Below are 22,829 nucleotides of genomic sequence, written 5' to 3' on the forward strand. Positions count from 1 at the left end.
TATTTTTTTAAATTAAGTTCTGCTAAATTTTATTGATTATAGGTGGCTATTTTGTTCTGTTTATTTATATATATAATTTTTATTGCTTTTGTATTTGTTTTTGTATTATACATTTTGAATATGCAGATTTTTCAATGTTTAAATAACTATGCAAATTTAAATAAAAAAATGTAGCGTAGCTATGTTTTTTTTATTTATTCCAATTTCAAATTACAACGATTTAACAACAGTTATTAATTAAGTTTTGCATAAAATATAGGATAAATAAGGTGAAGTACATTATTTTCATTTCATACATGTATATACATTTTTAAAATTAAGGAGAATTCTGGATTTCTGTGTTTTGCTTATAAATTTTCATTATCTTTCTTGCGTACCATCAGCGTAAAAATGTCAATGGTTTTCATGCAACCTGCTACTCTTCCAATCTGTTTTTGTTGTTAGCCCTGATGATTGTTCGAGGGTGAAGAACTACCTATTGTTTCCTCATCAACACTTTAGAGACGACAAACCAATGATTTTAGTAATTATAGATAATTTTGAAGGATCAAATTATTTTGTCTCTTTAACATGAATTGGTCCAAATAAATGTATGATTCGCATTATTTCTTTAGGCTGAAGCGAATTGAATGTCTTTTTGCCATTAGATTCCTGATGATATACAGAGGCATCGCCTTAGATGGGGAACATGCACTTTTTTAACTACTAGAACAAGAAGGTCCCTACTTCATATGTACCTACTTACCGAAAATTTCACGTATGAATAATGTTTTCTTGCTGAGTTATGAATCTTCCAAATACGTATGTGTAATCTTCATCGTCTTCTTGAAAACACGACGTCATCGGAGCGTGCGCGCGTGACAATGGCACGGTATCCACTGATGACAGACGAGGAAAAGGATAAAAAAATTAGTCAATTTAAGGGTTCAAATTTGGCGAGAATAATTCCTGTTTAAATCTCAACTGCAGATTTTGAATATGTTGGGTTGCCAGGCGTTGTTGAAATAAATAAAGGGGATTGTTTGCGGAGATTTGGAAATGTTGAATTTAAATAAGATGATTGCAGATTGTGATCTACGTTACTCACCTACATCATTTTCTAAATATATTATTAGCATGGATCTGCGATAGAAAAATGCGTGAAAACCAAATAAATCTTGTAAGGTGCCCCGTCGCTCCAGTACCTCTATTTCCTCGCCGGAGAAGGTGGTTGATGTCCTACAGAATGTAGTGAAACACTTTATCTATATTTTCAACGGTATATTCTCAACGTAAGTACACTCTTGAATCAGGGTTACCGTGGGGTTTCATCGAGTCGCCAGTTTTTCTCGTATGGCCACCCAATTCAGTATGTATCACTTATTTCACTTTGTAAAAATACCCTAGAAATGTACCTAATAGCCAACTCATTGTAGGATGTAATAATATTATAATACAACTGTATTCCACTCATATGCAATTACATTACAACAGAAAATCCTTTAGGTATGGTGGAAAATATAGGTACCCCCTGTGAAATCGTTTTAAGGCTACCATTATACACTGTTTATAAAGTACTGGTGCTAACAATACATGGCAAATACATTTCTTTCGTTGAATTCAGTGACATTATATCTTATCGTTCATATTTAATTGTGATATTCCAGTAATGTACATGCACACAATACTAATAACTAAACTAACTAAATGGTAACTAATTTTCTTTTACAAACGCATAACAATTACATACATACGTAGAATATACCTTGTATTGAGAACATTTTATGCTAATTTTCTTGGTAAAAATTCTACTTCCTTGTAGCGCACCAGCCATTTTTTGACAGGGGATATAAATCCCCATCTTTTCTCCTTCTTTGCCACATTGATTGGCAACATACTAAATACTAAGGATGCTGGCTATTCCCGAGAATAAATACTGGCAACGATTAGACCACGGGGAAAAATAAGGAATATACGAGAAATATACAGATTTTGGCAAGGTTAACCCCATATTTATTACTGTAATGCCCATAAATTTCGCTTCATGTCAACGTAAAACCTAAAATATTGACTCGTTTTTGCAGTGGGTCTCGGTTCAAAAACAGGAACTCGAGTAAATATAGCGTAAATAGTACTGGACACTTAATTTTGTGTCTATCAAATATTTTTTTACTGTCTTTTAACGATCGTTTGGCTCTCGACTCCGGCCGATTGGGGAAAATTATCCAAGTTCCGATTGGTAGGTTTCTAAGTAAATACATAACATGAATTTTCAGCTATAAATGGATTTATTAAATATTACTAGTTAATAAATAAATATTTAAAAACGTTCGTAATATAATTTTTACCAATCTCATAATTATTTACCTGCTTGCTTCAACTCCACGCATCGCGGTAGTGACAAAGCTATCACTGTTTTTCTGAAAATCAGCCTCCGTAAGGGATTTGACCTAAGGTAAACTGTCGTATTGTGCCCTCTTAAATCCCTCTTAAGTCAATTTGTCCTTGGAAAACTACAAAAAAGCTCGACGATGATTTTTAGTTTGATCTCTTGCAATCAAAGCTCTGCCCTCTTCGCGAAGTGCATTGTGTACCGTGCGATGATGTCAGAAGGCGTTTCATGTCGCGTGACTTCAAGCGATATTTCATAAATTTCTATTAGCATTATATGACGTTTGTGGAGTACTAGGAGAATTTTAGCTTATATATTTGGACTCGTGAGAAAATTTTCTTTTCGATGAGACTAAGTAGCATGATGAACAAATTTCATGTATGTTCCCCATTGGATATATTTGCGTTTGCTACCCTTAGTAACAATAGATAAAAGAAATTGTATAATTTTGAGGTGCCATGTTATTTTGTTTCAACAATGACGCTTTGCAATGCATTCTATGATAGGCAACTCCTGTATCGGTAAAACCTCATTCCATCCAATTGAAATTGAATCTCTGAGAAAAATTTATTCAAATTGTGGTATAGTGATTTTCATGGATATTCTTATGCTTTTTCAGTACGAATTCGATATTCGATAAAGATGATGAATGGGAACCTCAGTCTTCTGGAATTCACACCGATTTGAAAAAAAAATTGTCAAAAGACTTTATAAGTGTTTAAAACTAATTTAACAGAGATTATGTATGAAAACCAATTCAAAAAGTCATTATAATTGTGGTGTTTGGAATTTGATGTGTAATTATATCACATCAATATTATTTTTTCCTGTTTTTCTTCGTTTTTACCGCCTTTTCCATAGTGAATTCGTAATTTGAGATGTATTATACGTTTGATGATGACGAAATTTAAAAATTTCCTCTCATTACATAAATTTTTTTCATATGAGCCAAGGAATTTTGAGATGTCTGAGAAATTTTGAAAAATATTTTATCTTGCATATCATTTTTAACTAGCGCCATATTTCTTTTATTAAAAACGATATTTATTCAAACTCTTATAACTTTTAAAATTTATGTAATCATGATCACCTTAGCTTCAGTGAGTCTATATTTGAATATGATATCCTGGTTGATCCATTAATTGAAACAGAGCGTCGATTTACTTATGGATTCCAAAAAAAACAACGCAAATATTTCAGTTTCATAATCTGGAAAATAATCCATGTTCCTGAAATAAATGAAAGAGTACATTAAATCTTGAAGGTCAGCTATTGAACGATCAAATGGAATTATTTGAATGTTGAAATATTCCATATAAATGAGGCGACGATTGCCAGCGGAAAATCATAGAATTATTCATTAGTGTATCGAGTAAGCCTATGACTAATTGGTTTTAAATGCTACAAACTCTATAATAATTGGAGTGTGAAGAGGTCGGAAGCTATAATTGGCTTGTAAACAAAGGTATTGTATATCCTGGGTAAGCACGACAAGATTCTCATATAAAATTGTATGCATTCATTTGTCATAACTGTTAATATGTTACTCGAATTATTTTAGAAATATATATATATATTAAACCTAGGCATCGATTGAGGCCTTAAATGCACCCATTCGAGCGTTAATTTCCTGCTATATTAATTTATACCAAATCTATTCTTCCAGCAATGTTGCATTGAGTGTGAAAATAGATAATTCTAGGATTTGAAAATGATATATTGTAACGGTGGAACGATTATAGGGTATAGCAGTGTCGTAACTAGGAATGCACTTTGGGGGAGGAGCGAGGGGGGCAACTCCTCCCTCCCTCCCAACCCCTCCCCCAGGCAACTCGGGATAATTTTTGAAAAAATTAAATGCCATTTTACATCATTTCGGTACCAAAAATGCAACTTTAATTAGTTGAAATTATTATGTGTCAAAAACTAGGCTATAGTTTTAAATGTTTTTTAATTTCTCTGAGGCTTGTGGGGGGATCTATCCCGTTATCCCCCCCATAGTTACGCCACTAGAGAAAAGTTGAGAGTGATTTATTAATTTGATGAAGTATTTATCGACTCAACATTCACCTCATTGTTATTTTATGCAGATAAGTTAACGCAAGGTGTTAAATAAATTTCATCCCAGGTATTATTGATTTACTCTTAAGGCTCTTTCTTCACTTATTCGGTTCTTGTATTTTCTGCCCGTCGTGTGAAAAAGTTACCACATTTCCGATTTTGTTTCATGGATGGATACTTTTGTTTTTTGTTGAATTATGTTTTACAGTTTTCTTGGCAGGTTAAGTTTATTTAATTTTATTTGCTCTAAATCTATTTTGGCTCATTTTCACTGTTTTGAAAAAGAGGAGAATTTATATTTGTTATTATTGACCTGTCATCCATATTTAATAGAAACCCTTGAGGTTAAGGTCGTCTATAAGATACATATTTTGCGACGTTCTGGTTATTCATTTTCTATTTCCAAGGCTAATCTTGTTAAAAGATGAGAGGTACATAAAAAACATTAAAAATTAAACACAATGCGCAATTGAACATTTGACGAAAGAGATTTAAAATATAATAAATAAAATTAATTAATGTTAAACAATGAAATGTATTTACGCGTAAAATGATACATTGTCTAAATCTAAAAAAACATAATAATAACATAATTATCAAAATCTAAACATAATTTGAATACGGAAGTTCATATTTAAGTATATTTTATGCCATTAACTCTAGAAATTATCCTATTGATACGAATTATCCTATCTTCTTCTTCATCATCATATGTTAAAAATCTTGAATTTGGCTTGATACAGCTCTCTATGCTACTATCTTATCTGCTAGTCTTTTTCATATTCACGTATTTCTTCTCTTTTACATCCTTTATAGCCTTTCCTATTTGCTCATTCATTGGTGTCCTTTGCCTCGCGTTCTGCCCACCTGTACCTCCACAATTTTCTTCATCAAGATATTATTCTGCATTAGTTGGCTGAATACGTTGCCCCTACTTATTCTTAGGGTTTTTGAAAGACTTTTCTTGTCTCCAACTATTCTTAGGACTTCCTCATGATTTGCGCGATCGATCCATTTCATCTTCATCATTCCTCAATATCATCACATTTCGAATGCTTCCAATCTTGACTCTTGTTGCTGTCAACGTCTAAACCACGCTCCCATAAAGAAATATGTTCCGTTAGTAGCATTAGATGAATTATTCCCTTACTTCTATGCTTGTATTCTTAGATGTAAGTTGATTATACTCTACGAAGAATGCCCTCTTGCCTAAATTATTCAACTGAATGTTCTTTTCGCTTCTTCCTTCCCTGGATACTTGGTTTCCTTGATAGTATAACTCTTCTGCGTCCATATTCAAATGTTACTAGGCTTTCAATTGATATTCAGCTGATATATGGCCATTGCCTTATATTTATTATTATCCTATGTCCAGTAATTATTTCTTGCTTGGTTGGTGATGACTTCTTAAAATTTTCAGCTTTTGATGCAGAAACTTTTTCTTAAGGAAAAAATTGCCAAATCTATGGCGATTACATATGTAATGGAACCCGTGGAAGATAGGGGTATCAAGTTCAAAAAATTAAAAAACAAGCACAGAACTGATTTAAAAAATTCATTCGCATTTTTAATACACCTTTTTGAATTCATTAAACACAAAAATACAATAATAGTGGATAAAATCTTATTTATATATTTTTTCCCAAAAGCAAAAAATTATGTCGTTTTCCCAGTTCAGCCCAAGATATGGGCCGGAATCAGGTAGTGTAAAAATGATTTTTTTTTCAATGAAAACAAATGAAAAACTCAACTTGTATGTTCTTGCCTTTAAATTGAAATGTATTTTTAGGTGCAATACACTTTAACTTTGTCTTTTTTTACGCTTAATCACTACATTCGCTCACAAGTACAGAATCATCCACTTCGCTATCCACTCCTGCATACGACCAATGAGCTCATTTCTTACAAATGGAACAAGCGACCCAGCCTTCAACTGATTTTGAATGAAAATCGCAGCAGTACAAACATTGAGTTGGCTCTTCAACCCATCTTTTTTTCCATGTTTTCTTACCTCATCGTTCCGCCCCAACCGTTCTGCCCCAAGAAAACGTTTATGCTCACCTAGGTACTGACGACCGAAAGTAACGTTTCGTCCGATGTTTAAGTGAATGAAACCAATGATAATTAGACGTACTTGTAACACATAATAAGAATGGCTATAATTTAAACACTTAAATATGCCTTACCACCGCTACAAAATCTTCCGACCTTAGAAAACAACGGCTAAAATTCACACAACTCACAGTTCACGTTTCAACACTCCAAAAAAATTAAATAAACCAACATGGCTGCAGAAGATGATTAATGACAGGTTAATCTATTTCCATTACACTTGGAAAGTTGACAGCACCTCGTAGACGCAAAAAGGAACCCGAAACCTCATTCTGCCCCGACGCGGTTCTACCCCCTGTTCCTATATTAATAAATTCCTATTTGTGGACTGGGAAGTGAATAACTACCCCAGTTTTCGGTTAAAAAACGTTTTTTGCCGAAGCTCACGGCTGCATGGCATGTTTTACATACATATTGACAGAACAATGAATGATTGGCATCAATATGTTTAGGATTATTCGTGGGAGAACCAAAAGTGATCCTAAGCTTATTTGTTTTGTCTCTGATATGATGATCATTAATCAAGTCCCTTTATGAACATACTGCAGCCCTCAATTTCTCCTGATCCCATGCCAGTTATTATTACCTCCATGGGGCTCTTCTTCCCCGTATCCTTCTTAATCTTCCTAAAAAACTTGTCCCTAGGTCTTTCTTTGGGGACTTCACTGTCAATTGAAAACCCTAAAATCCAAGGGGTGCAAGTGCAATTTCTCTAATGCTGGAGATAGGTGCAGACAATGGTTGGTGGAGTATGTTGCAATAAAGGCAAACAGAATCACTGATAAGTATATACATATAGATTCAGGGATGTACTTTATCTGATTACTACATCCCTGGACATTTTCCCCTTGACTAGCAGGGTCATATCGTAATACACGCTTATTAATGGCTTTCTTTCCGCACACATTCAATTAAATTAAATTTACGGTACATTACAAATGATGCCTCGAATAATTATTTATATAAAACTCGAATTATGGCTAGCTTTCTGACTTGTACATACGAGATTTTTAAGATAATAGGGCAATCATTTTTTAACAATATTGAGGGGATAGTCTTGATACCCTTTCTGCTCTCTTCCCCCATTCTCCCTGATGTGATTGATGATTTTTTTAAGATAAACTTGAAATATGAGAATATATTCCGCTTTAAAAGAGCCGGCCACCATGTAGGATGAATACTGATAATAGCATTCATTATCCTCTTGGTGCCTTGGCCTCTTGAGTCCTCAATGTTTCCTCCATAATGTTTTCCGTGTAACTGCTGTCTCACTACGTGACCACCTTGTTCTTCTTTTGGTGCACAGTGATCCGTGTTATTCTTTGTTCGGCTATTCTTCTTAACAACGTTTCTCATCCTATCCGTCCACTTTATCAACAACACCCTCCTACAACACCAAGTCTTGAAGGCCTCTATTCTCTCCTTATCACATTTCGTGATGGTGGGGTTGTAGTCCGGCGTACGAGCCATCCACTCCGGGTGATAGAAACTCACCCCTGACCCCTCCATCTTTCGCACACTTCACACTCAGCGTAGCGTCGCCTCAGTCGTCTCTCAACAATGCACTTCTCGGCGGACTATCACCTTGGCACTTCTAAAGAAAAAATTTTCGTTACAACCTCTCCTGCCATTGTTACGTTTCTGGCCAACCCCTGAGTGTCCGCCTTGATCCTATGATGCAAAATATTCATTACCATATTTCCTTCATAGTGACCTGTAAGAGTGCCTGTATAGGGGTGAGCCCTGCCCTAACCTATCCAAACCAACCTAAATATTGAACCACAAAGTTAGTTAAGAGAAGGAATGATATGAGAAAATAAAAGCTCTAGCTTTACCTATACATATAAATCTACGGGTTGATTCACTAAGTGAGTAACTAGTGTGAATGAAATGAATATTTTAGCGGCGCTATTGGGAGTTCCTTCAAAATGATACCATATTTCGTGATGGTATGGTGAGAGGCCGGCTTACAAGACATCCGCCCCGGGCGAAAGAAGTCCACCCTTTGACCCTATACTCCTTTCGTATCCTCCACACTTCACACTCCACGAAAGCCTCAGTCGTCTCCCAACAATGCGATAGTTCAACACTTGTCGACCGACAATCGCCGCGCCACCTCTCGGAAAATAAAAAAACCTCGCAACGATCCCTTCTGCCATTGTTACGTCCCTCAACACCTTGTTCCCATGGTTACCTTACCTTGTTTCCGTCTCCCGACCCTCCTTCTTCAACTTTCGCGGCAGAATCCTTCTCTCTATCTGTCTTGTGTGCTTCTGCCACCCTCCACCTCGCCCAGTTATCGCTCAGGGCGTCTTCATTATCTCGCACTCGTGGCCACTCGACTGCCCGAGTACTCGGCTCGTCGATGCGAGGGTGTCCGGGAAGCACTCTCGTGACACTCCACAACAACGCGGCGCTCGTGCTTCGGTGTTTCTTTTTTCACGGTGGCAAGACGACAAGTGGCAAAAAGGTGAGGAGATAGAACGCACAGATTCGCAGCCTTGTTTCCGTCGCGCCCAACTCACGCTGTGCAGCCAGAGCGCTGAGTAGACATCGAAGGCTCCTAGCCGTAAAGTAGTATCTCAAAAAATTATTACATACTCGAATTTATCTTGAATTTATAGCCCAGAAAATCGTATCTGAAATTTTTGAGCCATATCTATATCCGAAATTCCATTGTTGACTGGTATGTGATTTTATGGACGAAATTTCAGATACGGGCCCCCGCGCACTGGCAACTTTTATAAAGCAACTATTGAGTTGCTTAGAGGAAGGCCCAATGAAACACACGGCATTGAATGTGGCCTCGCGCACGGGCGATTTTTAGCTGCCGCAACGAAATAATTGCGTCCGGACCTATTCCTGTCTGTTGCCGGTAGGAATAGACCACGTGGATTTTAGCAACAAAATAGTTGCTTTGAAAAAGTTGCCAGTGCGCGGGGGCCCTTACGGTTAGGAGCGGTGAACATGCACTTAATGCACTGAGAGGTAAATTGCAAGACCACACAATCTTTGTTCGAAAATTTAGGCGCCGAACCTTGGCAGGAATAACGACTCACTAGAGTGCTAATAATAGCGAACAACGAGAGGCGTATGGCTGAGGAGTTTTGGAGTAGCTGTGAGCAGCACGGAAAGATTTCGTGACGACATAAACTCATCTGCGAAAGGATTAAAGTCACCATTTTAACTATTTTACTCATCGAATAGATTCAGAAGTACAGGCGATACATCGAAAAATGGAAACGTTCGGGTCTCCCTATTTTTCAAACTCTACAGAAATATTCACTGAATGGTAATAGGGTGGTTTCCTATTATTTTTTATTGCCTAAATCGAAAGATTATAATTATTATTCCTGGAGTACATATTTAACGCCTTTAAATTTTTAAATAACGATATCTATTTTTCACGATTAAATGAAAAGTGAATATTTTCAAGCGCACGAAAACGCGACGGCTCAGTATGAATGCTGGGAAATGCCCGTGTGACGTTTGGCTGCTGCTGTGTGAGGCCACCTAGGTGCGAGGCTATGGACGCCGCTACGCTGCAAGCTGCTTGCTGCCGAGCATGGCGGTAGAGTAGAGTACCCTACTAGCAGGTAGCGCTTGGCTTAAATAAGGATTATTAATACCCTATCAAACGAAGGAAACTTTCCGACCTTGGGCAATTTTAATAGGTGATTATTAAGAAATGTTTCCCTGAGCTCAGTGCCTCATGCATGCATTGGTAATCTTAGACGATGTAAAACTTCTATCTACTCGTATAGAATCTAGGTCCCTGTGACATCACGTGGAGTGGCATCACATGGGCGCCAATCTGGCCTTTTTCAAATGAGGTTAAAATTGACCATTAACATTCGTCTAAACTAGGATTTCTAAAACCAAATAATTTGTATGTACTATGAATATACTAATGATGGGTAACGAATCGCAATCAATGAATGCCTTTCGTTTTCTTTGATGAAGGAAACTACCCTATTGGTGAACGAGCATATTGGTCACCAATTGAGACCGGAGACCAATTGAAAATCATTGTCGACGGGTGAGAAATTGAGCCACAGGGGATTACGTCCAGATGAATACGGAGTGTTTTTTAGCATTGTCAATGCCACTACTACTTCTACTTGGAGCGATACAGGAGATAAATGCCTTAGTTATTTTTAAATACATCAACTTCTAGAAATTGCTTGGTCATTTTTTTGGTATATTTTCATGCTGTTTTTGCTCTTATATTATCAATTTTAACTATATAATCAATCTAGATTTTTTATTCAAGATTTTAGTTGCTGCATAATTTTTAGTATGAAAAACTATCCACTGCAAGGTCGATATTTCGGCTCGTGGAACTTTTCGGTAGCGAAGCAAAAGTCGATATATCGGCCCGCGGCAACAAGAAGGTTAAACGTATTTTTTATATCCTCTATTTAAGCGTGAGCATTGATAATTTTCATCCTCACACCAACGCATTTATCCGGATCTTATTCATCAAGTACGTTATCGAATAATTCGCGAGCACTGATAAGTTTTATTCCAACAATCAAGATAAATTAAACAAACGAATCATATATAGTGCGATAAAATTTGGCAAAAATATGTATGGAGAATGCTGATCTCTTTGAGCTCGAAATCCAATCGTGAGAATCTTATATATCAGATCCTGAATAAATTGACTGTCATAGATGCAATGACGGCAGAAAAGAATTTTAGAAAGCACAATTTTTCCGTGTATACTGTCACATTTATTTCTACAGAGGCATGGATGGAAATAAAAATGATAGTTTCAAAAGAAATATCATGAAGAGATGGATTGACTGATATAATCTTAAAAAAATAAAAAGTGTGCTTGCTTACAAGGGATGAAAATATTTTATTTGAAAATGTATGGTATAGTGGAATTTAAAAAAATGAAACGGAATAAAAAGTGATTAATAAATGCCATCGAATTTGCGCAAATGTGAGTTTGTGGATAAACTGTAAAAAATCAAAAACAAGAAAAACAACATTGAATTCCAGCAAAAGTAATGCTATGTAATTCGAAAGAGTGCAAAAGGGATATTAAGATTTTAAAGAAATGTAGCTTATTAGTGTGAGTAATAATCCAATTCGTTTTGGAGCTAACCGATACAAGTAATAATGAATAATATCGGGAAATTGCATATGAAAAATGTTGGCACAAGATAATAAGAATTGAATTTTTTAATTTTGAAGCATAGATTACTCCGTGCTACTGATTTCTTCGATAAAGACGGATGAAAAACATTGTTAAGAACTCCTGAAGTATTTCCAACCAATTTTTTGTTGTAATAGCTGCGGATTTTTCTATTATTCTTCTGCATTTTTATGCATGAGTGATAACTTTTCTCGAATATTCAAAATATTCCATTCCATTTCTAACACTATTATTATGACGTGTATTTCTCTGCATTGGATTAAACTGTGGTGAGATCCTCTGGTTGGATTTTAGTGAAACAAGGTCTAAATAATAATTAATTCTAGTCAATCTTCATATCAACGAAGCTTGCTGCTCCCGTGATATTTACCCCAGGAATTGGACTCTGAAGTCTAAGTGAGAGTTTTAAGAACTAACTGCATTGCTTCACCTATCTGTTCCCAGGTGGCGTGGTTGAGGGTAGACACGCAGACAATCCTCACCATCCACAGTCACGTGATCACGAAGAACCACCGGATCGGCCTCACCCACAGCGACCACAGGACGTGGTTCCTTCAGATAAAAGACGTCAGGGAGTCCGACAGGGGATGGTATATGTGCCAGATAAACACGGACCCGATGAAGAGCCAAGTAGGCTTCCTGGAGGTGGTCGGTGAGTACTTTACGTCACTTTTTTATCCCTGCCTTTATCGTGGAACAGCCGAATCCTTTGTTGAAAAGCTGGAGATATTTTAGAACGCTTTTTACTGGCACAAATATCTGAATTGACGATAACAATCCCCCATCTGTCATTTAAAAAAAAAGTTGATGCTGCAGCGCTGACGTACGCAACACCAACCATCGTAATATTTCATCTACCCAAGTTTTTATTATTGTCTGAAAACATTATAATGAGAATAATTTCTCTAATAACAACAGATTCCCCAAATTACCTGCATGATGCCAAAATTTAGTAGTTTCCTTCTTAATCTTTATTAAAATTAATTTATTGATTGAAATTAAATTAAATTGATTAAATTAAAAATTAAATTGATTTTAAAATAAACTTTTTATAGTTTTTTACTCAAGAATTTCTATAATAAACGACTGCTCTCATAAAATATTACCAGCATTGTGCAAAAAAGCGGAATAGTTTCGGTGAAACTTAACCTTGGGAAAATTTATGGCTGATTTAGCATTACAATTCTTGCTAGATTTTCACTAAAACTTTGTTATAATAAACGACAGGTTTTATAGAATATTAGAAATACGATTCAATAATTTAAAGTTATCGTAAATGACTCATAATTTCTATATAAATTCAATACATCAATATTCTCTTTCAAAACATATTTCCATGTGAATGATATGAGTTTGAAATGAGGTACACCTAGTATAACAATAGTAAGTATAGCCAAAAAAATATTTGTGTTTTATGTAATTATTGTTTTTGCCCAGACCAAGGTATGTTACAATAAAACTGAAATGTTGCTAAGAAAACACATTGAGATACAATACTTTCACCTTGCCGATATGCTTAATTAACAATTGAAATAACGTTATTTAGCTGTCTTCAAGATGTTTGAGAAGTAGCCTACATTGATAGATTTTTTCATATCCCTTGGTGAAGAGAAAGATAGGCTATTGGGGGTTGGTGAGTACCCTCGTCAACACCACTGTTTCGTCATTACCTGGTTTAGTAAGTTGCGTAATCGCTCAGTAGAGCGGTAGAGACATTTTAATACACCTTATAGAGTTATAAGAATCTCTGAAATGAAGGTAATAACCTTTATTCCCCCTTTGAAAAATGACTTTTACTAGCACAATGCTTTAGACGTAATATCTAAGCGTCGGAACCTCATTTAGTTGATAAAAAAAAATTCTTACGCCAAACAAATCATTGTTTCCCGAAAAAAATTTGGAAGAACCATTAAATGCATTTTAAATCCTTTTCATCTGTATTTCTCATTTCTTTACGGTTAATATTTTGGATGTTACCCTTTGCTTCCTATTGTAATTGCCGCAAGAAGGAGCCATTCTTATAATAATGGAGAATCCATTTGTAGCTCGCGTTTATTCTGATTGCCTCTTGTTTCTTAATTCGTATTATGTGAGTCTTTTTTTAGTTATATTGTCGAGACCTTGGCCTTTTACTAGTATTCCTTTCAGGTTTACCTTCATGTCCTGATTTTATATTCATAATTAATGAAATATAGGTACTGCCTAACTATGCATTCATTTTGTGAAGGATTAAATGGCCGAATATTTTTAAATTATATAGCGTTATGTTATTATACATTACACTGATACTTTATATTTATTATTTAATAATTTAAAAATTATTCAATGCACAAATTAATGTATTCACGGTAATTCAATGTACAATTGAATGTATTGTTTGGTAGTACCTACATTACGACAATTTTGTAAACCAAATCTTTGCCAAAATATTCATTTTTGATTCTTCAATCTCAGTTGATGTTCTTAAATACTCTTCGATAGGTATATATCTGTAAATTTGGAGGAAAATTCAGTACAAGTCGAACGAAATGTTCCAATATGTTATACATTAGCCATAAATGGAATTTTCTCGGGGAAAAATGCATCAAGAAAGAAAGCCGTATCGTGAGAAGATAACACTGTCTCGTGCTGTATAAAAAAAAGGAACTGCTGTAACGGATTAAGGGATACAAATGGAAGTTAGAGGAAATCTCGCATACACCCGAGTGGAGTGTATATGTATAAAAGCGCTCACAAATACCGATTCAATATAAGTATATATTTACGTGTATATATACATGGCTGAGTTAGGTGGAATATTGAGCACTCAAAGCACTATGGGGTCTAATTAGATTCCCTCCCATTCTTACAGCAGTATGGCTACCAATCACTTCCCCCGCGCACACTGCATTGAGAACGAGGAAAAGAAGAGAAGGTGGATTTCCGTCTTAACCCGCTAACGCCCCGACGCTATCCGTCTGCTATTTCCTCAGGGAGGTTCCATCTCAAGGGGGTATGGAGAATTCTCTCCCCTCTTTACAAGGGAAAAAAATCACTTAACGAACAATGGGTAGGGGATTCTTACAAAGAAACCTTTCGACATTCAATTTGTGTGAATAAAATTGTATCTTTCCAAAGGGAGAGAGCGGCGTAAGGACAAGAAGGAAAGCCGAGAGAGATGGATGAGATACAGTTGTGAAGATGGAATGACGACGGACACAGAATGGGTTTAAAGGCATCTGAAGGGTAGAAGAAAAGGAAGGTGGAAGTTTATGGGGATGAGACGAAAGAAAGGGTATATATGCTAAAAAAAAAAGCTCTTTTGTGAGCACACAAGTTTATGAGTATACCCGCAGGGAAGTATTGAGCGGGATTCTATAGCTATTTGCTGTATCGAATGGAGTCTGAAGGAGAAAGGTTCACTTATGATTTGTCTATTCTCGTAGAGATCTGTCCCCTCACAATCCACGTGTTCCATGTAAAAGTATCCAGCGAAACTTTGTGGAGATATACAATCTGCATGGAATGAGAGTGAAAGGGTCTCTATAGTATCCGCGTCTCTAACGCCTCGGGAGAGGAAGACTTAAGAATTTGTCCGGTCCTTCTGAAGGCAAGGGCTGCAGTTGAAGTTAAAATTATAAAAAAGGCTAACTGCTGTTCCATTCATTAATCAATTTTTTCTTGAAGTGCATTTTAGCTGACATTAAATTAACTTTATCAAGGTTTTTGATTGAATTATAATACTAAATTCCATACCACGAACATATGCACCTACCAATTAAACTAAGGATTCACTGATATTTTTAATCATGCATGTATCATATGTTTTCATCCATAATATAAAAAAACACTTTTGAACGGAGTATCACTCTTGGCAATATAATATTCCAAACAAAAGACATAAGAATAGGCGAAAAACGACAAATATCCACACAGTTTTAATGCTGACCGACCAGGTTTCGACAATTTTTGTCATTATCAAGGTACAATTGCCTCTTTTAAACCTCTATATATACAGTTTACCACAGGGGATAGAAAGGATTTCAGGTTCGGGAAAGATACCTCCCCCGTCCCATTAAAACTCTCTGTCCTGAGATACTTTGCCGATTTTGGCTAACTAATAATTTTTTTGGTGGTGTAAAAGAAATTAAAGTTGTAACACACTTGACGTGAACTCGGGAGATCGGAGTTTGAATCCCTGTCAAAGAAAATCATTTTCTCCACTGTACAATTCTCGCACTTGGAGTGCACTAGCGGGTGATTCAGTGAAGGTACGCCGTGGTTATTCATTGATAATACCTTTTTTATGTTATATTAACCCTTGATCGATCAACAGTTCAAATTTTGAAGTGGAAATTTCTTTTACATTTCAGCATTGTAAATACAAAGTAAAGGACAGTGACTATTGGTTTTTTGCTGTAATTTAAATTGATTATAAAATAATGCAGTGTATCTCCGGAGATACATAGCCCATTTCATTGGAGAAATATAAATTCAAAAAGAAATTCCATTTTTAGAATAAAACTGAATGGCATGGGCTCCCGCATTCCCATAAACAATAAATTACATAAAAATATTTACCAGTGATTTACGAGGTAGTGATATCCTCCCTGCGATTTTCAAATTCAGGAAGCATTAACGTAGTGCGAGAAAGTACCAAGAGATGGCGGTAAATTTCAAAGCCTTTGTAACATGTGCTTCCTCCTAAATACCTACACAGCCCGCAGTGCATAAAAAATACGTGGAGATCCATTGTGCTAGCCAGATAGAAAGGATAATCACACGACATTGGCCAATATAGGGTTTAGGCAGTTTAGAGGAAATCCCTGTTTGGACCATTAGCCGAAAAAGCAACTTGAAAAATGCACCATGTTTCTACATTTTCGCAAATTTTACAATATGATGCAAATTTAAATCTAGTAAAATTATTTATTCTTCACCTAAAATAGTCATTTTATTCAATCTTCTGGCTATCTAGGAAGCTCTCAGCGCATTAACCACGGAGAAATGAGGAACAATGAATGGAGGAATGAGGACAGGCTCCCTTTCTCTTCGAGAAATTTAATCACGGACTCATTAAGGTTTTAGATAGAGGTAAATAGGAAGTATAGATTTTATAGATAGATTTGAGTTGGCTTGCTGGGTAGTATCAATGTGAAGATGGACTTTTTTGGTGACATTGTGTACAATGAGTGACCTTCATATAAACAGATAAAAAACATGGAAACGAAAGAATGAGCTTTAGTTAGCGTCAAAGGCATTTCTGTGGGAAGGTACCTTCATGATATTAAAAAGTAATCCGTCAAAGCATGCATAATGCCAAATAAATTATATAAAATATATTTATTCATTTAAATTTGGAGAAAAAATTCGGGTGGAATACTGTCGAATATAAAGAAACTGATGAATTCACAGTAATATAATGAATATAAATTTTGAAACAACAGAAGACAATAACTTTATGCGTTTACTCAAAATCGAATTCCATTCCATTCTATATGAACATAAGCACCTACCAATTAAACTAAGGATGGAGTGATATTTTAAAACATGCATGTCTCGTTTGTTTTCATCCATCATATAAAACAACGGAGTATCACTCTTGGAAATATGATATTCCAAACGAAAGACGTGAGAATAGGCGAAAAACGATCATGAACATATAAGGTGATTTCGCATGCAATGAATGACCTCCAACGGCCCTTCAGCTTCATACTTCCAAGCACAGTCGCAATTATAAAGAAAATGGTCGCGCGACACTCATGGAAATAACCGAGGACCGCGATTGTAGGGTTTCTATAGTATCCGCGTCTCTTGCGTCTCGGGAGAAGAGAGACTTAAGAATTTGTCCGGTCCTTCTGAAAGCGAGGGCTGCAGTTGAAGTCAGAGTTATAAAAAAGGCTAACTGCTGCTCCATTCATCTATCAATTTTTTTTCTTAAGGTGCATTTTAGCTGGCATGAAATTGACTTTATCGAGGTTTTTGATTGAATTATAAAGGTGTGGATTCAGGAGGTTATCTTGCTGGGAGATTTTGGAAGACTAATAAAATGTACCCAATGATAATATTCAATGAGAACCTTTCCATGCATATAGCCCTAGACATTTGATTATTTTGTACTTTGGCTGTGTGGCCTTTTTCAATAGCGCAAATAACGAAGTTAACCTGATTTCTAGTTCACTTGATGTCGAAAGACAAGAACAATGATCTCATTTGGCAGTTTACGAACTATTTCCAAAGGAAGAGACATCTAGCGGTCATCGCCGAGTTGAAAAAAATGAGCATCGGAATTCCAATCGTATCCATTTTTCCGATAAAGGAGACTGCATAGTGGAGGCCTAATTCCATCCCAAAGAAGGCTGATTTCATTTTCCACTTCGGTCGTATTTTGATCGGTTTTCAAAAATCTCGCGATGATGAGTGCAGTGCGATCCACTTTTTTACAATGTTTTGCAGTATAATGTATGTCATTGCGAGGGATAGTATTAAAAAGTAAAAAAATTGATAGATCACATCATCACATGTATAGATTTCGGTTAATAACATTAGTTATACCTTATTTCTCCGTGCAACTCGGATCAATTTTTCCGTTAGTGTCGCGAGTGGAGACTTTTGTGAACCGATTTAAATACGCGGTGGGTAAAAACACATTTAGAGGCCGAGTCTTTTGTAACATTCGTGTTTCCGACACTGGAAGTCATTAACGCGAAGTCAAAGATGCGTGAATTGGCGATCGACGACCATTAACCTAAATAAATGCAACGCGGAATTAATAGTATTTCCTTTTTATTGGTAAATGGTTTACGTCCTTACACCCCCCACCAAACGTTTATCGAGGTGGCTTAATAGGAAGCACGTACATGTCGATGTGGATGAACTTCTTTAGTAATATAAGTAAGTTAGCGCAAGGCAAGGATGTTGTAAATATCTGGTGGGGGCACCACCCGTTCCGAGCGTGGAGCGAAGTGTGGCCGGAGTGGGGGTACTTGGGTAGGAATAGCCACGCCCACTTTGACCGAAAATTGACAATCCCATAAGGGTCAGTGCTTATACCATTTTTTCGAACTGACGCCGGCTGGGTGGAAAATAGAAACTAGCCAATGAAAAGCGCTGCCCCTTCCACCTCTCCGTTCCCCTCCATCCCCTTCCCTTTTCCCCTACATCCGGCCAACCGGAGTTGCCAGCCTTGGGAATAACGGTACTTTCGGGGACGGCAGAACGAGCGCTGTACGATCTCATAAGATTCGGAGTGGCAACACTGCAAGCTGGAGAGTTATGTGCACTGCACGGAGTTCGGAGAGAGACTGCGGGATCTTCCACACTTTCTCCTGTCGCTCTTCTGTGATTGGCTAGAAGAGTGGGTGGGTTTCGAGCACACTCAAGGTCAGCCGCCGTCTGTTCAGAAAAATGGTATAGTATTTGGTGAAATTTGAAGTCATACCTCGTTAATACATTAAAATAACTTATCAAACGCTCAGTGTAAACGTTTTTTTCTTACTTCATTGGTAGGCTTCGTTAAGTTATGACTCAAACGTCTTTTCCGAGGGAAAACTTTTTATCAATCACCACGATTACATTCGACAACCAGTTCAGCTGAAAATAAAATTTTACGAGAGTGAATTAGTCATTTACCTGCACTTAAGCCAACGGAAATCTAAAAATTACAGTAGTAAAGTATATTTTCAAGGATATCCCTACCAGTTAAGTGGCTGACAGACACAGAGTTTATACATTAATGGAAGTATTGCGAATGATAGGAAAATCCTATGACAATCACTGGCGAAGTATTTATTATTATGGTAGCATTTTTCACTTAATGTAGTACATTTTCAGAATATTGCATAGCCACCTCAAATATCACTCGGAGACTTAAGTCAGGGATGCAGACTTACAAAAAATTTTGGGGGGGCCCTAACCGGGGATGTTGCACCGGGAAATTTTATAAGTAGTGAGTTTTAAGTTTTTTGAAACCATTTTAGAAGAGCCATATGATCAACATTAGAACCCTCATAACTCGAATCTCGATATCTGGGCACTCCGGGGAAAATCGACAAGCCTGACAATTTTTTTCCTCACGCCATTTACGAATTTTTGAGGGGGCTCGGGCCCCCTAAGGCCCCATGGAGTCGGCGCCACAGGACTAAGTCCAAAAATTGTCAAACCAAGATGGCGGAATTTTGACCCCGCCAAATACTCGAAAACAGCACCTCCAGATATTTACAGCCTCCTAGGTGCACGGAGTAACCTCCAACGACTCCTAATCTTCTCACATTCAAACATTCACAAGGAGGTAAAGAGGACGGTCGCGCGACAGAAACAACGAGGCCGGGTTGACAATGTCTTGCATCCGCGTCACTTATTACAATGTCTGGAGGGAAGAGAAGAGGGACTTGAGAACATGTCTGATCCTCCCGGAGAATGCGGTTCCACTGTTTTAAGGGAGAGTTTTTCTCTTGAAGCGAAGAGTACTCTCTTGTGTGATCCAATTAGCCCTTGAAGAGATCCTCGCCCTCTCTCCGACGGAAAATACGAGGAGCGAAATTCGCAAATTTCCAGAAGGATTCGTCGCCTTCCATTCCTGTTTGCATCTGCTAGCTTTAAGAAGGTGCATCGCTCGATCCCTCGAATCGTAGAATTTTCCCATCTTTTTCTGTATTCCTAGTTGATGTGAGGGATTATTGTGAGGTATACATATCATCATTGGTCAACAATCCTAGGATTGGTTTGACGCAGCTCTCCACTCAGTTCTCCTATCAGCTAATCTTTTCACACCTGCGTATTTCTTTTCTTTCACATCCTTCTTTACTTGTTCCATATATTTTGCTCGAGGTGCTTTGTATATATAATGTAAAAGTATATATCCATATATTTTCCGTTCTTGCCTTCCACTTGCCCCTCGACGATTGTCTTCATCAGGCCCTCATTTCTGAAGATGTGGCCTATAAGGTTGTTCCGTCTTCTTGTTAAGGTTTTCATGAGGCTTCTCTTCTCTCCTACTCTTCTTAGGACTTCCTTGTTACTAACTCCCGCAACTAACCGTTACTAACTTACGCAACCCGGTGGACGCACTCGGTGGCTTTAAGCTCAGCCGCAAGAGGTATACATATATTCCTTGAAATTTTATAATTTCTATTGCCATGGCATTGGCGAAAGCGCAAATAATGAAGCTGACTTGATTTCGAGCTCACTATGGTCCTCTAAATAAGCTACTTTAGCTTTCTTCATGATTACAACTACAAAGCAGGAGCGTTTTAAATGAAAAATTCATGAATAGTAGAGGCCTGAAGCTTCAGAAATGATGCGTGCAAAATTATAGCTTAAGTATGCAGCATGTTACGCTGTTGCGTCGTTTTTTATGCAGGTCTGATATCAACGTTTCAAGACAACCAGCTGTAGACTTACATACAAACACTTTTTAGTTTCATACAATTGTCTTTGCTCCTCCTATAACAACTCAAAACGTTTCGCCACGTCTTATTCATATCTTGTTCGGTTCCCCTCACTCAACATTCTACTTCGAGACTCCCTTGCACATCGCCCCGACGAAAGGAAGGCATCTCAGCTTGCAGGCAGTTGCTAATGGCAACCCATCAACCCGTGCTTAACACTCTCTTTATCTCGAAAGGGGGAACAGGGCTGGGTTAACCCCTTCATAAATGAGCGCCGGTTGAATGGGATGAGGATTGTGTCGAGACGCTCCCAGCACCAGTCAGTCGGTCCCTTATTATTCGACGGACGAAATTTCCGAACCACTCCCCTTCCCCATTTCAGCACCTTTTGTTATTGCGTTAGCGGCGGCAATCGGGAAGTCGTTGACGAGCCAAGAATTTCAGATTTGACGCCCCGGAACGCGCTTCTCTTCTGTTTGTGCTCGCGGAGCAGCGGTCGGCGGTCGGAAGACGCACTAAAAGGGCGAAAAAATTGAAGAATCAGAGCCAGTCGCGCGTACCATGAATACATTATCTTCCGCTAGGTGGAGTAAAATTCAGATTCCATCCACAGTTTCCAGGAGCTTGAAGTGAATACAGTCTTGACAGTTTTGGCCAGGTATTGAGGGTACCTGCTGGCGGGAGTGTGATTTTTAGCGACGGATATTTTAAGAATTTGTTTCATTTAATCATTATGAAAAAGCTGATTTTATACTCCACAAGTTCTTAATTTTTTTCCTTCGATGTTGTATTAAACAGCCACAATCACCTAAAACTCGTTCCTTACGAGATCATTCTATATATAGGTTTCGGTATAAGTTTTTTGGATAAATATTTCATTGAAATTTGTGGCCAGTTATTATGGGTATAATCCGAAGGTCGTAAGATTTTCACCAATAGAAATCGGCGCTGACTTGTAGGCAAATACTACAATATTCTATTCTGCATATAGTACGCACTTTTCACTCTTCGCTATGAACGTCTTGTATATTTTACCAGAAGAAACTATATATAATGGAGCAGTACTAAATGTAAAATGCATTTAAATACATTTAATTTACACTTAAGTTGTTCATGAAAAACCGTGTGAAAATATTGCATTTTCCCAAAACTAATCCTTAGTGTTTAGTTGCGATTAACTGGAAAAGAATTGTTATCATTAACAAAAACTTAGCTCATGGTTTAAAAAAAGGGAACCTGTTTTTTTTAGAATAATTTAAATGGAATACAAATCAAAATATGGAAGGTAGAAGGGAAATTTGTTTGGCAAAGCACTGCATGAAATATCTTTGTAGGCAGTCACGCGCACGACTGTAAATTTATATACACCAATGATGAAATACGCAATGAAAAAATCATTTGACATTAGCCGGGAATCGAACTCGAATCTCCGGATTGCCGATCAGATATGCTACCACTTATACCACCAATCCATCCTCTTCCAATCCGGACTGAGCCAAATGATTTCTTCCTGACCAATTTCATCATTGGCGTATGTATCTTGTAGCAGTTGCGGATCTGGGGGAGCTCCCCTTGGGTATCCAATTTACACTAGATAGCATGGTAATTTTTCCGACCCCCACCACTGCTGGAATTTTAACGCCCACTCATCCCCCTCCCCTTGTCCCTATCCTAAATCCGCCACTGTCTTTTAGCAAATACTCGTGTTAAGATATTCGACATCAAATAACAGAAAAGGGGCTTATTTTAC

The 22,829-nt window shown here is 37.2% G+C and overlaps 1 protein-coding gene across 5 annotated transcripts in view; it reads left to right on the forward strand.

The window, feature by feature from the left end:
- Positions 1–22,829, forward strand: part of LOC124166723 (neurotrimin) — a 313,058-nt gene that overhangs the window by 147,751 nt on the left and 142,478 nt on the right. For 4 of the 5 annotated variants that reach the window (XM_046544382.1, XM_046544381.1, XM_046544383.1 and 1 more), the window contains exon 1: positions 12,208–12,363. In XM_046544382.1, coding sequence (XP_046400338.1) covers positions 12,306–12,363 — 58 coding nt within the window. In that variant the 5' untranslated portion in view covers positions 12,208–12,305. Of the gene's footprint in view, positions 1–12,155; positions 12,364–22,829 lie in introns of those variants that run through there. The other variant, XM_046544386.1, reaches the window with a different exon arrangement.

This window comes from Ischnura elegans, chromosome 10 (genome assembly GCF_921293095.1).
Source record: "Ischnura elegans chromosome 10, ioIscEleg1.1, whole genome shotgun sequence".
NCBI classification, from domain to species: domain Eukaryota; kingdom Metazoa; phylum Arthropoda; class Insecta; order Odonata; family Coenagrionidae; genus Ischnura; species Ischnura elegans.